Source organism: Zalophus californianus, chromosome 1 (genome assembly GCF_009762305.2).
Source record: "Zalophus californianus isolate mZalCal1 chromosome 1, mZalCal1.pri.v2, whole genome shotgun sequence".
NCBI lineage: Eukaryota > Metazoa > Chordata > Mammalia > Carnivora > Otariidae > Zalophus > Zalophus californianus.
Window position 1 is genome coordinate 193,431,448 of NC_045595.1, and position 15,340 is coordinate 193,446,787.

A 15,340-nucleotide genomic window follows, 5' to 3' on the forward strand; every position below is an offset into this window, starting at 1 on the left:
TTTTATTTATTTGACAGAGAGAGACACAGTGAGGGAGGGAACACAAGCAGGGGGAGTGGGAGAGGGAGAAGCAGGTTCCCCATGGAGCAGGGAGCCCGATGTGGGGCTCGATCCCAGAACCCTGAGATCATGACCTGAGCCGAAGGCAGCCGCTTAATGACTGAGCCATCCAGGCGCCCCAATTTTGGCACTATTTAGCAAAAGCAGTAAGGCTGGAGTCATCTATGGAATTTTGTTGGCTTCCTCCAGAGGAATTTGTAAAGATATGATATTTTAAAGCTACCATTGTACCAAATTTCTTTGGCAAATTGAAGAGGTTGGCATGACCCAGGAGATGTTTCTAATAACCTTCACATCCCTGTACTTTTTTAGATTCTCTCTTCTGAGTGTCATGTTGGATCCAGGTCTCATAAAGTATAGAATTAAAAAGAAATTCAGAGAAAAAATACAGGGGGTGACAACCTTCAAACCAGCATTAAAAATAATTTGATTTGATTTGAGATTATCAAATAAATGATCTATTTTGGTTGTAAAGTCAGCTTTGTGACACTTTTCCACCATGAAAGAAACACCTTATACCTCAGGCCAGAGTTCTATATATTGAATTCGATTTAAAGTAGATAAAATATTTGGGATGCATACAGTAAGGATGTTTTATTTAGATCATTCTTATTTCTTCAATATATTGTGAATGTATCATAAAAGAAGCTATTAATTTTCTTCTTTGGAAGTTACTGTGTGGAATCAGAAGGCTAAAATAGAGTGAAAAGGGCAGTGTTCACAAATCATTATCTTATATGTATTTTCTATTTTTTCAGGTATCTTCTGGAAAGATTGACAGTGAAATTATTCACTCAGCTTTGAAATAGGTTGTTTTGTTTACTTATTAAAATATATTAACCATAGACAATATATATACTATTTTTCGTCTTCTAGCAATGGTTGTTTTGAGCAGCCTGGAACCAAATACAACTTACGAAATCAGGGTTGCAGCAGTAAATGGAAAAGGGCAAGGAGACTACAGTAAAATAGAAATCTTCCAGACATTACCAGTCCGTAAGTAATTATCTCTGTTTTGCTCTCTGTTGCCATTCTCTTCATTTGCAAACTTATGGGATCTTAAAATGCAGGGAGGTGTTTCAACACTTTGGGGAAGTGAATTAGGTCTTTGTTGAATTGGTTTCTGAAAACAATGGCATCTAAGTATTTAAAATTAACTTTGCTCTGGAATGAGACAAAAAAGAAAAGGTGCAGTACAATAAATACAGTAAAACTGCCCTCAGGAAATTGTCCTCATCAGGAAGGTGTCCTATTCATTAATAGTCTGATTAATTAGATTATAGTGCTCAGACCATGGTCTGTGAGAGAGTAAGAATAGTGACTATGTAACATGTCCAATATTTCATTCTTTTGATGAGACATGACTCTTGCCTTTATCCCATAGATTCTGTAGGCCCTAAGTGTGAGAAAAAGGCACCACTGAATTAATCCATTTTCATGGTGACTGCGGAAGATTAACTATTGTAGCCTCATCTCTGCTACTGTCCTCTTTTGGGGTATTGTAAGGCAGTTGACTTACATAAAGTGAAGATAAATTTGAAAAGACTTCCATTTCCTTTATGTTGAATAAATTATTTGACAATGTAAGAAATTTGACTGTGACCCAAGAAATGCTGTTATAAAATCTGTGCATCACCCTGCTTGTTATATACAGCTAATATGACAAATTGGCTACAATAGAAACCATTATTTTAATCAATTCCTTTTTGATAGAATTTACATTTGTTCTGAACTTTCTTTTCAAAGGAAGTAGCAGCTGTAATGGAATCACAAATTTAGTATATTGTAAAGGTTAAATGTAGACATAAATATTTTAAATGTATATGTTAAAACATTTGGAACTGAAAATACAGTTCCTGCTATTATCTCAAATGTTATTATCAAAATAATATTACAATATTATTAAATGAATTCATACTCTACAACACATACATTCTAAAATTTAATTTAGAAGTGATATTAATCTACCTGAATATAAAATCCATCTTATCATTAGATTTTCCCACAATCTCTTAAGTCTTTTTAAGAAATTATTATACTGATTTTATAGACATTTTAATTCATTTATCAAAAAATGTTATATTGAATACAGATCATGTCATATCATAATATCTGCACACTAATGTAATTAATTTTAATGAAGAATCACTCCAAAATACCTCTATTTATTTTGTTTCTATATGGCTCTAGTATACAAGGCTATTTTATTATATACTTGCCCGTCACCACACCCCATTGACATATTTCCTTAATGATACGCCTTTTCTCAAATAAACTACTCACTTCATATGGTTATAAACACCATATTTAAAAAAGATAACCTGCTGAGAAAAAAAAAAAAAACAGATTCTCCAAGTTTGGAGGCATAAAATCCTCTTCACTCTATTCTGCTTAGTTTGTCTTGACATTCCTCTGAGTAGACCCATACTACAAGTTTCTGGAACCTGGCAAACTAAAGCATGTCTCCTGAAAGTTCCTTAGTATTACTATATTCCTATCTATAGAGAATTGGAGAAAAAAAGGTTAGAGGATGACAGTGCATGCTGAAGGACATCACATAAGTGACACACAGCAATAAATTCCCATTCCAAGTTGTCAAGCAGTGATGGCATCCTTCACATATTACATTTCACTAGATCCCTGTTCATATTAAATATGTAAGCATCTTTGTTATAAGACCACCTCCATGGGAAGAATAACATCAAAGGCAAATATGTTCATGAAGTTAGAAGAAAAAAATATATATTGGAACACATATCTATTGGTTAGTTACTACAAAATTTCTGTATTCAAATCTGCATCTAATTTAAAAATACTTATTAAGGGGCACCTGGGTGGCTCAATCGGTTAAGTGTCCAACTCTTGGCTTCGGCTCCGGTCATGATCTCAGGTCCTGAGATCGAGCCCCACATCAGGCTCTGTGCTCAGCATGGAGTCTGCTTGAGATTCTGTCTTTCCATCTCCCTCTGCCCCCCCCCGACGCATGTGTGCTCTCTCTCTCTCAAAATAAATAAATAAATCTTAAAAAAAAAACACTCATTAAAGCAGATATGTATGCTAAACCATTATCTTTCTTGGTAAATATATATTCCATATAGTTCTATAACTTAATATGTTTATATTAAAACATGTACAAAAATTTTACAAAAATTTACCTTAATAAATAGGATTGCACACTATTAATAACACAAGAAATAAAGTTTTCAGTTGTATAATGCAATACTATTATCAGAACATTTGCATATCAGTATAAATAATATTTTGGTTCTCGGGTGTCACTTCTATATTTATGTAGATTTATGAATATTGCTGTTTCTTGGGGAGAAAGGATCAGAGGTTTTATCACAACAAAAGGCAAATGGAAAATGGTAAATTCAAGATCACATCTTTTTTTTTTATTATTACATGATGGTGTTCTCTTTATTAGAATGCAGTTTCTCCAGGTATCTGAGGTGTGTGTAAAAATCAAGAATGTTGTATTGCTTATTTAGGTGAACCAAGTCCTCCATCCATACATGGGCAGCCAAGCAGTGGGAAGAGCTTTAAACTCAGTATCACCAAGCAGGATGATGGAGGGGCCCCTATTTTGGAATACATTGTGAAGTATAGAAGTGTGAGTACATTTTTATTATCATTTTGTACAGTGTTTTCAAATTGCATTAAATTTTCATTGAATTCATAGACATATTAGGCATGCATGTATATTAAGTAACAATGATAAACAGTTCTTCTAGAAATTCAGTTGCTAATTGTCCATTGCTGAAATTCATCATTATAAATTGTGAAATACTTGCCTTTTGTGTGTGTGTAAAAAATCTAAGCATTTATCATCAAAATAATGCCATGTATTCCTCTTGTGATTTCTAAACTTGACATTTCAGAAATGAAATGACATTTTCCTTGTTTTCTGACAATTTTAACAGGATGTTTTCACCTTTCATTCTGCTTGATATTAGTAACTTCAAGCTAAGCCGCTCTTCTCAATTTTAGTTATTGTATTATAGGTAATTATTTAGCTATTGTATCAAAAATATTTCATTTTTTATTTTATGAATTATTAATTTTTATACCTTAAATTTATAACCCTTTTGATATGAATCATTTGATTAAAAAACAAATTAATTTAATCAACATTTAACAAAGAATGGCCATATTGAACTTGTGGAAGAAGGATTAGTTTTTTTCAAGTTTAATTATCACTGGCTAATACGGAATTTTGGACAGCTAAGAGCTGCCTTGGGACTTAATACAGTAGTGGATGAAGGACATCCTCTGGTTGCAGAGTGATAAAGAAAGTGACCTGGTGGACTTTGCCTTTAGCTGAAAATTATACCCAAGGCCACTAAAAGTGGCTTCTCTTAACATTGTCATAAGTGCCATTGAATATTTGTGTCTATTGTGGAATATGTTAAAAGTAAAACACAATTTTAAATTATTATTTATTATTATAACTTATCTTTCTTTTCCAGCAACACAGTACACATTTTCTAAAAACCAAATTAAAATTATGTCCCATTAGAGAGAAATATTTCTCAAGACTGTCACTAAATGAAAAGTGGTTAGTTGGGTGTTGGGTCAACTAAACAATAGGGTCTGGGGTCTGCCACAAATTGTTAAAGTAATTATCTTTATTATCATAACAGCTGTCTCAGTCCTCTTGGGCTACCATAATAAAATACCACAGTTGGATGGCTTAAACAATGAAAATTTGTTGTCTCACAGTCTGGAGGTTAGAATTCCAAGATCAAGGTTTGGTTTCTTCTGAGGCCTCCTTCATTGGCCTGCAGATGACTGCCTTGTTGGGGTCATGACCTTTTTTTTTAATATATTTATTTTTTTAAATTCAATTAACATATAATGTATTATTGCTTCAATTATTCATCAGAGGTAGAGGTGAGTGATTCCTCAGTCTTATATAATGCCCAGTGCTCATTACATCACATGCCCTCCTTAATGTCCATCATCCAGTTACCCCATCCCCCATGCCCCTCCCCTCCAGCAGCGCTGTTTGTTTCCTGATTAAGAGTCATGACCTTTTATCTGTACACATACATCCCTGACCTCGCTTCATCTTCTTATAAAAATATCAGTCATATTGGATTAAAGTTCCATCCAAATGACCTCCTTAAATCCCTATCTCCTAATAAAGTCGCCTTGGAGTTTAGGGATTTAACATATGAATTGGGGACTGGAACACAATTCAGTCCATAACAGTGGTTATCATACATGAATCCTGTGTATCTAAAAGGACCCACTATTGGCATTTTGAGTAGCATAATAGTGAGCCATCCAGAAATCTACCCCCATATTACAGAATGTTTAGCATCCCTGCCCTCACTCACTGTATAGCCAGTTGTGTCCCTGGTCATAATTGAAGCCAAAAATGTTCCCTAGAGTAGCACTGCATCTGTTTAGAGCCAATTAGATTCACAAAATGGGAAAAAAAAATGGCATTTTAGATATTCAAAGGGAAATTATATATATTATAATAATTTATTCATTTTATCATTTTATTGTCTATTTTATTATTTATTTTAATTGATCAATAATATAAATGATCATTTAAAATGCTGACCAAATTTATTTTGATTTAACATAAGTTAGAATTAATGTCTATGAGAAGTTTTGTGTGAAACATATATGAATACAAATAAGTTAAAGTGTTAAGTATAATAACAGAAAATTTGGAGTAATTCAAATTTCCGTAAAGATGATGAAAATATTTTAATTTTTTATGTAGTTGATATGGCTTAGTCTTAGGTTAAAATTTGTACAAAGTTTTATTTTCAGTAAATTTGTATCTTCCATTTTTTCCCTTTTCTCCCCCGCCAAACTAATAATAGAGGTGCCCTATTTTCATCTATTTATTCAACATCTATATTTCCCCTACCAGTAAAAGAAAGTTTTAGTCCCTTCTCAAGTCCATCTTCCTTCTGTCTTGCCATATCCCTCCTCTTCATTTCCAATCCCCAGGCCTTTCTAACTTGAAAAGGTGCTAGAGGATTTGTCTTTTTAAAATATGATAATGAAAATAATTGTTGCATAATTAAAACATAGATACAATTGACTGATAATCAATTACTGTGTTCCTGCTCTCAGACTTAATAGCATTTTGGGATGGAACACTGTTTTAGTAGCTGAATTTTAGGCTCCTATGGCAAGATTTATAAAAGCAATTCCTCTCCACCCTTTGTACTTCAAGGAAGGCATTTCTCCCTCTTGGACCCTATAGATATAAATATAAACCATTAATCAAACATTGGTTTGAAGGGGAGTTGGAGACACAGTTATGGAATGAATAAGTCACTGGTATAAAAGAGCATTAGGAATATAGTCAATGATATTGAAATAGAGATGTGATGTATTTAGAAAGATGGTGCTACACTGGTGGTGAGCACAGCATAATGTATAAACTGGTTGAATCACTATGTTGTACACCTGAAACTAATGTCACATTGTGTGTCAACTATACTAAAAAAATAGGTACTTTTTAATGGGAAAACTAAACCTTACAGAATGTGGGTGATTTGGTGGGCATGGGGAACAGATATCAGAACATAAGACTTTAAAATCAAAACAGTTTTGCTGCAGTAAGTGTTGAATTAAAATCTGCCTGTGGAGATTATACCAACCCCTCGACTCTCTCATCTCACTTCAGTTGGCTAGCTCTGTGCGTCCCAAGTACAGCCATTCTGACCCACTTTATCTTTACCTATCGTTTATGGTATGCCTTCTACTTCAACACATTGAAATAATCTCTGTATTTCTATTCTTTTTTCTTTCCCTTCCTTCTCTGCCCTCTTCATCCTACAAACATCATGCTTTACAGGGTTAATAGGAAATTCCATGATTCAATGTAAATTCTATGAATGTGGTCAAACAAGAGCAGATCTTGGGAAGGAATAATTTTCTCCACATTTTATTTCTCAACAGATTAGTTCTTCATGTTTAAAAATTTGGATGGCGTAGCCAGGTGATGGGTAATGAGGAGGACAAGTGTTGTGATAAGCGCTGGGTGTTATATGCGACTAATAATCATTGAACACTACATCAGAAACCAATGATGTACTATACAGTGTCCAACTGCACATAATAAAAGAGTCAAACTTGGGAAAAAATAAATAAAATTTGGATTTTAAGATTTGGAGGCTGTTTTATGGCAGTCTTTGCTTTGATATTTGTACTTGTATTGAAATAGTTACAATTTCAAAAAGGTTTTTAATCATCTGTTCTCTTTATGTGATTTTAAGCCACTTCATCTATTAGTTGCTCAAACTGCATGAATTCCATAGTGGAGTAAAGTACAATTGAATAACTTGAAAAATTATTTAGCGATATGTGATGCATTTTTTAATCGTATAACCTCTATGGAAAGGAAATAGGGGAATTCAGAAAGTAAGCAACATCATAAGGATTTTAAACTTGATTGCTTCTTTGACCCTATCTTTCAACTCTCCATGTGCGTGAGACTGTATGTTTTACCATCTAGGAACAACAGAATTGAGATAATGTATTCCCTATGTGAGTGTTGATTGCTAGCAGACATTGAATCTAAGTATTAAGCCTGAATTTCACCAGGATGAGGAAAAACAAATCATATCCTAATATAGAGAATGTGTAACTTAATATAGATCAGGAAACACATATAGAGCACCTGACTTTGTTCAGTTACACATTAAGAAGACAGAATTTATGAGAACAGAACTAGAGTAGTAAAAGAATAGATGTCTCTATGCATTCTTTGTGAAAATTAATGTCTCTAACAATAAATCAGTAGGATTAAACCATGTATTTGGAGAATAAAGACAAGCTTATTAATTTCATAATGTATATGGAAAAATGAAGGAAATTATTTTATGTACAGAATATTTTACATCTACTTTGTGTTGTAGAGTCAATGTAATTCCATATAATTTAATAAATAGTCTTTTTACATACTTCCATGAGTTTTTCACCGCTTTCTCCCTAATTTGATGATAGCTGTGGGATCATAACTATCATTTAGTGTTGGCACATTAAATAAGTTTCCTGAGCTAAGAAGGACTAAAAAAAAAAAAAATTAGCTGCTTAAAATCAATTGTGAAGAAAGTACTTTAGGGACTAGCAACAGTGCTCTAGCATACATTTCTGAGTCTTAATTGATCTTCTTAAGCTATTTGGAGTCTAGAAGGCTGTATCTTAATGGCCATAGGAAAAGAAAAGATAATTTTAAAAAGGGTCTTAAAATAATACATATGTAAAATTGAGTTCTTGTTGTTGAGATAACTTATTTTCTAATTAATTATTAATAATAATAACTTATTTTCTGATTTACCTATGTTTAGGTGGGTGCACTGAAATTTATTTAAAAGCCATCAGTATAAGTTTTTGAAGCATTTTCAAATAATTAACTATGGACATTAAAGAGTCCTAAGCTTTCTGTTAATTTTCTTTGCACTAGTGAAGAGGATGATTATTCATTCGGTATTGATATCTTCAAAAATACTATTTGTTGTCTGGATAAACTCATCTAAGAATCAATGAATAAATGAGTGTGTTGTTGAGCAATTATATATATAATTCTATAATTAGATTAATAAATCTAAGAATAATGAATGCAAGAGTAAAAAACACTTGTACTGGGTGAATTTTTATGGGTTGTGAGACCACAGAAGGTGATAGATAGGAAAAAATTAGATTTTACTTTTCCCAAAGAGATATGTGAGTGATGGAGCCTAGGAAAATTATGTAGGATCCAGTTTACAAAATTTTACCAAGCCTCAGGATATGGAACAAAGGCAATTTGAAATCAGTTATGATAATAGAAAAAAAGAAATCAGATATTTGAGTCAAACTATACTTCAATTAAAAAGAAAAAAATTAGAATTTGAAACTTTACTAAAATCCTCCAAATCTTACATCTTTTGAAATCACAGTGGAGTGTATGAGTGTGTGCGTGAGAGAGAGGGAGAGAGAGAGAGAGAGTGTGTGTGTGTGTATGCGATTGCTAAATCACCTCTCTGATATTCAGAGTAATAAATGGAGCCGTATTTAAGATGATGTTGAACATATATTCCCTGAAACTTCAAAAAGGATTAGTGAATTACTTCTTATAAATAAAAGCAGTCAAGGAGTCCTCTACAAATAAGAAAACCAACACTCCTTTCATCTCTTAGCTCTCCCTCCCTATATGATGATAGCAAATATTTCCTCTATGCTGGTATTATGATTTTAAAATAACTGTTAAGGAGAGCTCTTAACTGTCATTTGGCCCTGTTATCTATTTTCTGAGAAAAAGGATTGCTTAAGAAAAGCTATATCAAAGCAAAATGGCCATTTTTCTTTTAGTAGCTGCCCTTCAACATTTAATTGGCTTATTAATAATAGCCCTATTCAGCAAATCATCTCATTAAGTTACCTAGGGGAACATTTTGCAACCAGATTATCTTAAATCGTTCCCATAGCATTCAAATTCCTGTAAATTAGGCACTCTACAGATGCATAATTGAGATTTTGATACCTAGGGGAGTATTTGGTAACACCCACTTTAATTTTTTTTTCCTATTCCCTAAGAATAGCAATTAAGGGATTAAAAAGCCTCCTTGTCTAATGTCGAATGGAAAAATTGAAATGACTAATGGGGGGAAATATTAGAAGTCCCTTTGGTTCCTTATGCCATCAGTCCAACTATCATAAAATGATGGTGGGGCTTTTAATTTATCATGTTAAGAGCTTCAACAATTAAGAGTTAAATGATGGGTAATTCAGAAGAGACTATCTACATGTCTTGTGCTTGTCAGGAAGTTTCACTTCAAATGCTCAGTTCCCAGAAATAGTATTTTTGGAGGATTATGTGAAGGACATGAAATCTCTCCTTCACTCTGAAGAATTAAATTTTGTCCCTGGGGTAATCAGATCTCAGCTGTTGGTTCATTTTCTGGCTCTTTCGCCCATATCTCCACTCAGATCCAAAGCAAAACTCAACTCTGGATTTTCACCAAGGTATTCTTTCTCATCAAGCACTTCACAGTTGCTTAGGACTTCTGGAATTACTGGGATAGAAGGAAGGCCATAGGGGCAACTCTTTACTGCTTCATGTACCCTTTGTCTTTATCTAATCTTTCAATTCTCCTGCTTCTTACCCCCTCCTTCCTGTAGAGGGCCATAGTGTAAACACAGTATCGAACATATCAGATATTATGTTATATAGATTTTATTGTGTCTGTATATGTGTATATATTGTGTCTATATATGTGTGTATGTGCCTAAACACATATACACATATAGACACAATAAAACCTACATATACACATATACATTTAATATATCATCTAAGATTGTTTTTGAATAAATATTTTTTAAGCATTTAATTTTTTTTGTCAATACCTATAGTGTTGTTACATTTACTGAAAACAATAAGACCATAGCGTGTATCTTTCTGTCTCCCAGTGTTGGTACACCTTTCTGAGATTTTCAGTCATTGTGCTTACTTTTGGATCTAAACCTCCGTGGAAGAATCACACTTTTTCATTAACTAAGTCAGGAAAAATGAAAAATGGCACTGGAGTTGATTATTTCCAATGAGGGTGACATCACTTCCCCAGAGACCTTCTGAGGCCCCGGACTCTCCTAAGTTTCCCTGTTTTATGCTCCCAGAGCATTCTTCATTTTTCAAAGAGCTCATGTCTTTCTTCTGGGCTGGTGTAAACTCCAAGATGAGCGTATTATACATGTCCTGTTCACTATTGTGTTCAGAGTTCTAGAACAGCCCCTCTACCCAATAAAGGTGGAATGAATAATTGATGGATGAATCGATGATGAAGGAAGGTGTTGGGAAAATCATGGCTGTTCGGTACAGCTGTCCCAAGCATTTCAAAAGTGCTCCTCACTTCCTTTCTTAGACTTAATAATCATTTAGTGATGTAGGCAAGTTACAAGCATTCTGGCCCAAACTATGCGGTTTTCCAATGGCCTTTGAGTACACCTCATAATACCTTAAATAGTACTGGACAACAATTTATAAACTTAATCGATTTATAAGTTCAAAATGCAAAGGAAATATCTCTTGTTTATATGATAACTTTAAGTGCTTTTCCAAAACCCATGGCTTCATAGCATTAAGGGTGCTAATATGTTTTAGTTTTATTTTTTTATTTCTATTTTTTTTAAAGATTTTATTTATTTATTTGAGAGAGAGAGAATGAGAGATTGAGAGCACGAGAGGGAGGAGGGTCAGAGGGAGAAGCAGACTCCCTGCCAAGCAGGGAGCCCGATGCGGGACTCGATCCCGGGACTCCAGGATCATGACCTGAGCCAAAAGCAGTCGCTTAACCAACTGAGCCACCCCAGGCGCCCCCCTATGTTTTAGTTTTAGATGAAATATCAAAACAGGCTAACTGATACCTCTGTAATAAAAATTCTATGTAACCAAAAATAATTAAGTAGGAAAATAGAGTAATAGTATGGTATCAAAACAGTAATGTCTTCTTGTCTCCTTTTAATGGACACTTCATGTTTATAGTATCATCAATTTAATGCAATCATGCCTTTAACATCCACAATTAAATCTCAGAGAATAAATCCTAAATTTTCACCATAAATGCTGAAAACATTGTTATGCTTTATAGTCAAAGAAACATTGTAAAATATTGACTCAACATAAGGTAATACTGGGCTGAGCTCTGAGGTTAAAAAGGATTGATCTCTCTGTCATCTATCTATCCATCTATCCTGCCAGGCTCTAATTTACTTATAATTATATCTCTGGGAAATTGAGATTTGCAATTGCATCATTCCAGAATAATATTATTTTATTTTCATATAGTTATTATGGAAATAGGCTCTCCTTAATAATAGTTGTCATTTGTTAAGTGCTTAGGATTCCTAAGGCCCTGGACTACCCAGAGTACTTGGTTTTCCTCATTGCTGCCTCATAAAAGCTGACAGATGCAGCTGTTGCTATCATTTCTGTAATAGACATGAGAGAAACGAGGCAAAGAGGTTAAGGAATGCACCAGTGGTTAAATGGTTAACATGGCACAGCCAAATGTTCACATTGTTTAGGATAGTTTGCGTCATTAATTTGTATAAATTTATTGTTCTTTGTTAATTTTAATTATAGTATATTTTTCAAATAAAAGTTAATTCAAATATATGATCTAAAGCATTTATTTTAGAAAGAGAATCAGGATTTAAGTGTAGATGTTCAAGGATAGCATAACACATTTTATTTTCTGATGCTAAGAACATTTTTAACAGGTAATATTTTTTCTTATATGTTGTTTTATTATGAGTCTAAAACATCAGAGTAATAAAAATACTCATGGTAATTTAAATCTGTAAAAAATATCCAGCCTCTATTTGCAAGACATTTTATCTCCCCTTCCCCCCACCTCAAACCTTAAACAATAGTCTCTGGCAATTATTTTAATGGACATACTAAGCGTTTTCTGTAAATTATGTTTCATTTTTTCTGTCCACATGACTATTAATAATCAAAAAATGGCCAAACAGCAAAATGATATCTGTGAAATAAAAATAAATTCTTAATGAGGCTAAATTATCAGCCACTGAATTATCAAAAATTAATTATGAAATCATTCTTTTGCTAAAATTTAAAAAACATTACATTCTTATGGACAATTCTTAGAAATGACTACATTGGTAAAGCAACTTTCTTTATCCCTGTGGATGATAAAATATCCTTTCTTGAAATTAATAAACACACTTTTTCTACCTGAAGATAAATTATATTTTTAAAAATTCCCAACTTCAGTGTATTTACAAAATATATTTGATTGCCTCTACAGAAAGATAAAGAAGATCAGTGGCTAGAGAAAAAAGTGCAGGGAAATAAAGACCACATTATTTTGGAGCATCTACAGTGGACAATGGGGTATGAAGTTCAAATTACAGCTGCCAATAGATTGGGATATTCAGAACCGACAGTCTATGAGTTCAGCATGCCACCAAAGCCAAACATTATTAAAGGTAAGCAAAACTATCTGCTTTCTTAGGCTGGCAATAAATATGATAATCATCTTTTTATAGCTCCTCTGGATTTTTTCTTAATATTGAAAACATAATTTTATAGAAGGAATTGTAAATTCTGAGTTCTAATCATGATTATCATGACATGTCTTACTCAAGATTTCTCAAATTGTTCTTGCCATGGGGTATCAGTTAACTTGTAAATACACTCTGACAACTTTGGTGGTTGAAGCAATGGAGAGAGAATGAACAGAGGGAGGGGATGGAAGGTAAGAGTGAAGTGTCAAAAATCAACATGAAAAATTTCTGTTGAAACCAGAAAATCTTTCGCAAAGAAGACTTCTCTACCAAACACATGGAGGCTGGTCCTTTACTTTCAGGAAAATTGCGGTCAAAGATAATGATGAGCCCATCCATGACTGATCAAACCAGTCGATTTTGGAAAGATAGAATCAATCACACAATGAGTCAGAAACAACCACAGTTGTAGCCCAGAAAAAATTATAACAAAGATTTCAAGGAGGCTCACAACATTGCAGGACACTCAACATCGGTATTCAAGCGCACTAGTGAATTCTACCTTTATTAGTAACCGTGCTTGCATCGTTATATGCTAGTAATATTATCTAGTAGGGAAGGTAGACATAAAACCTAGGGTTAGAATAACCACCAAATAATTACAACTAAGAGATATGCTGAGGCTGTATGCTGCCATGAAGGGGTTTGGCACTTGTACCTAACTTGTGGTGAGAGGGTAGGGGTTAGGGAAGGGTTCCTTTAGAAAGTGCCTTTCCAAAACAATAAAGGAAATGAGTCTTCCAGGGAAAGTTCGTATATAGAAGAAGCCTCTGAGAGAGAGAGAAAAAAATTTTTTTTGATCTGCTTTAGGAACTAGATAAAACATGGCTGAAGAGAACCTGGAGGTGTATGAACAAAAATAAGGATAAAGAGGGATCTGCGACCCAGATAATCCAAGATCTTCTGAAAATTACATAAACAATCTTAAAAGAGGTCCTAGAAGCAATAAGGAATCATTTGAAGCAGGGACGTTATATGAATAGATAGGCATCACAGACAGATTAATCTTGCTCATATGGGTAAAAGGAAGAGATAGATGAACAGGAGCGCTGACAAAAAAAGTGATAGCAGTAGAAAAAGAAAACCATGAATAAATTCTGGACACAGTGTAGATGTAGGTTAACCTTACATGTGTAACAGATTGAATTAAGTAGATATTGATGACTTTTGAGTTTCTTTGCTTGGATAGTTGGAACACTGTTGGCATCATCTCTCAGGATGAAGAATTTGAGGAGCAGAATGTGCAGAATAGGATCAAACATAAGATCGGTTTGGTGATCCTTAAGTCTGGAATGTCAAGTAGTGTTATATGTGTGCATATAAAGATGAGAAGATGTCATAGATTGGAAACATACATTATGATGTTAACATTAACAGGTGGATGGTATCTGAAGCCTGGGTGAGGATAAAATTACACAATGAGTAATGCCCAAGTTCCATGAAAAAGAGTCTGAAATACTCAATAGATATCTCCCTGGTACCTAGAAGCATGCCTGGCACAGCATAGATGTTCAAGGAGTACTTTCTGGGTAACTGAGTAGAGGATAAAGAACTGAGTCCCAAGGAACTATTATATGGGAAGAGAAAACCACAGCAAGCCCCCACCCCCCATGAGATTAAGATGTTGTAGAGTTCCTGGAAAAACAGAAGATTGTAGTATCTTGGAAGTTAAGACAGAGTCATCTTTAAAGAAGAAAAGCTATAAATCTCATTTGCCACTTCAGATGCTGCCAAGAGGTCAACGGAACTCAATCTAAAGAGATGTGAAGTGTCCTTCATACATACAACTTCACTGAAGTGGCTGTGAGAGAAATTATGTGAGGTTAGGAGGTTTAGAGTCCATGTTTATTTAATGCTTTTAAGAAGGTTTGCTATGAAGGCGAGCAGAGATTTAAAAAAAAAAAGAAACAGTGTCAGAAGGACTTTTAGGATGAAAAATGCTGGAGTGTGTTTCACAGCTGATGAGGCAGATCATGCAGTCAAGGAGAAGTCAGAAAAAGCTATCTGAGAAGGTAGGAGAAAGAATTCCTCCCCCTCTAAACTATGCAGCTGATACAAAGCGATAGCAGCCTCTTGGAAAAGGGGAGAGAAGGAAAGATTAATTTATCTATAAAAATGCCACAAAATAATGTTTAACTGTAGCCACCGACTTGAATCCTGAATCCACTGACTGCTAAAGCCTCATGGAAAGCCTCATTAATGACATGCCTTTATAGCTTAAGAATTGTTCAGC

The 15,340-nt window shown here is 34.0% G+C and overlaps 1 protein-coding gene across 2 annotated transcripts in view; it reads left to right on the top strand.

Annotated features, from left to right (window-relative positions):
• NCAM2 (neural cell adhesion molecule 2) overlaps nt 1–15,340 on the top strand; it is a 521,997-nt gene that overhangs the window by 462,562 nt on the left and 44,095 nt on the right. For both annotated transcript variants that reach the window (XM_027584956.2, XM_027584957.2), the window contains exons 13-15: nt 937–1,056; nt 3,552–3,673; nt 12,849–13,029. In XM_027584956.2, coding sequence (XP_027440757.2) covers nt 937–1,056; nt 3,552–3,673; nt 12,849–13,029 — 423 coding nt within the window. The remainder of the gene's footprint in view (nt 1–936; nt 1,057–3,551; nt 3,674–12,848; nt 13,030–15,340) is intronic.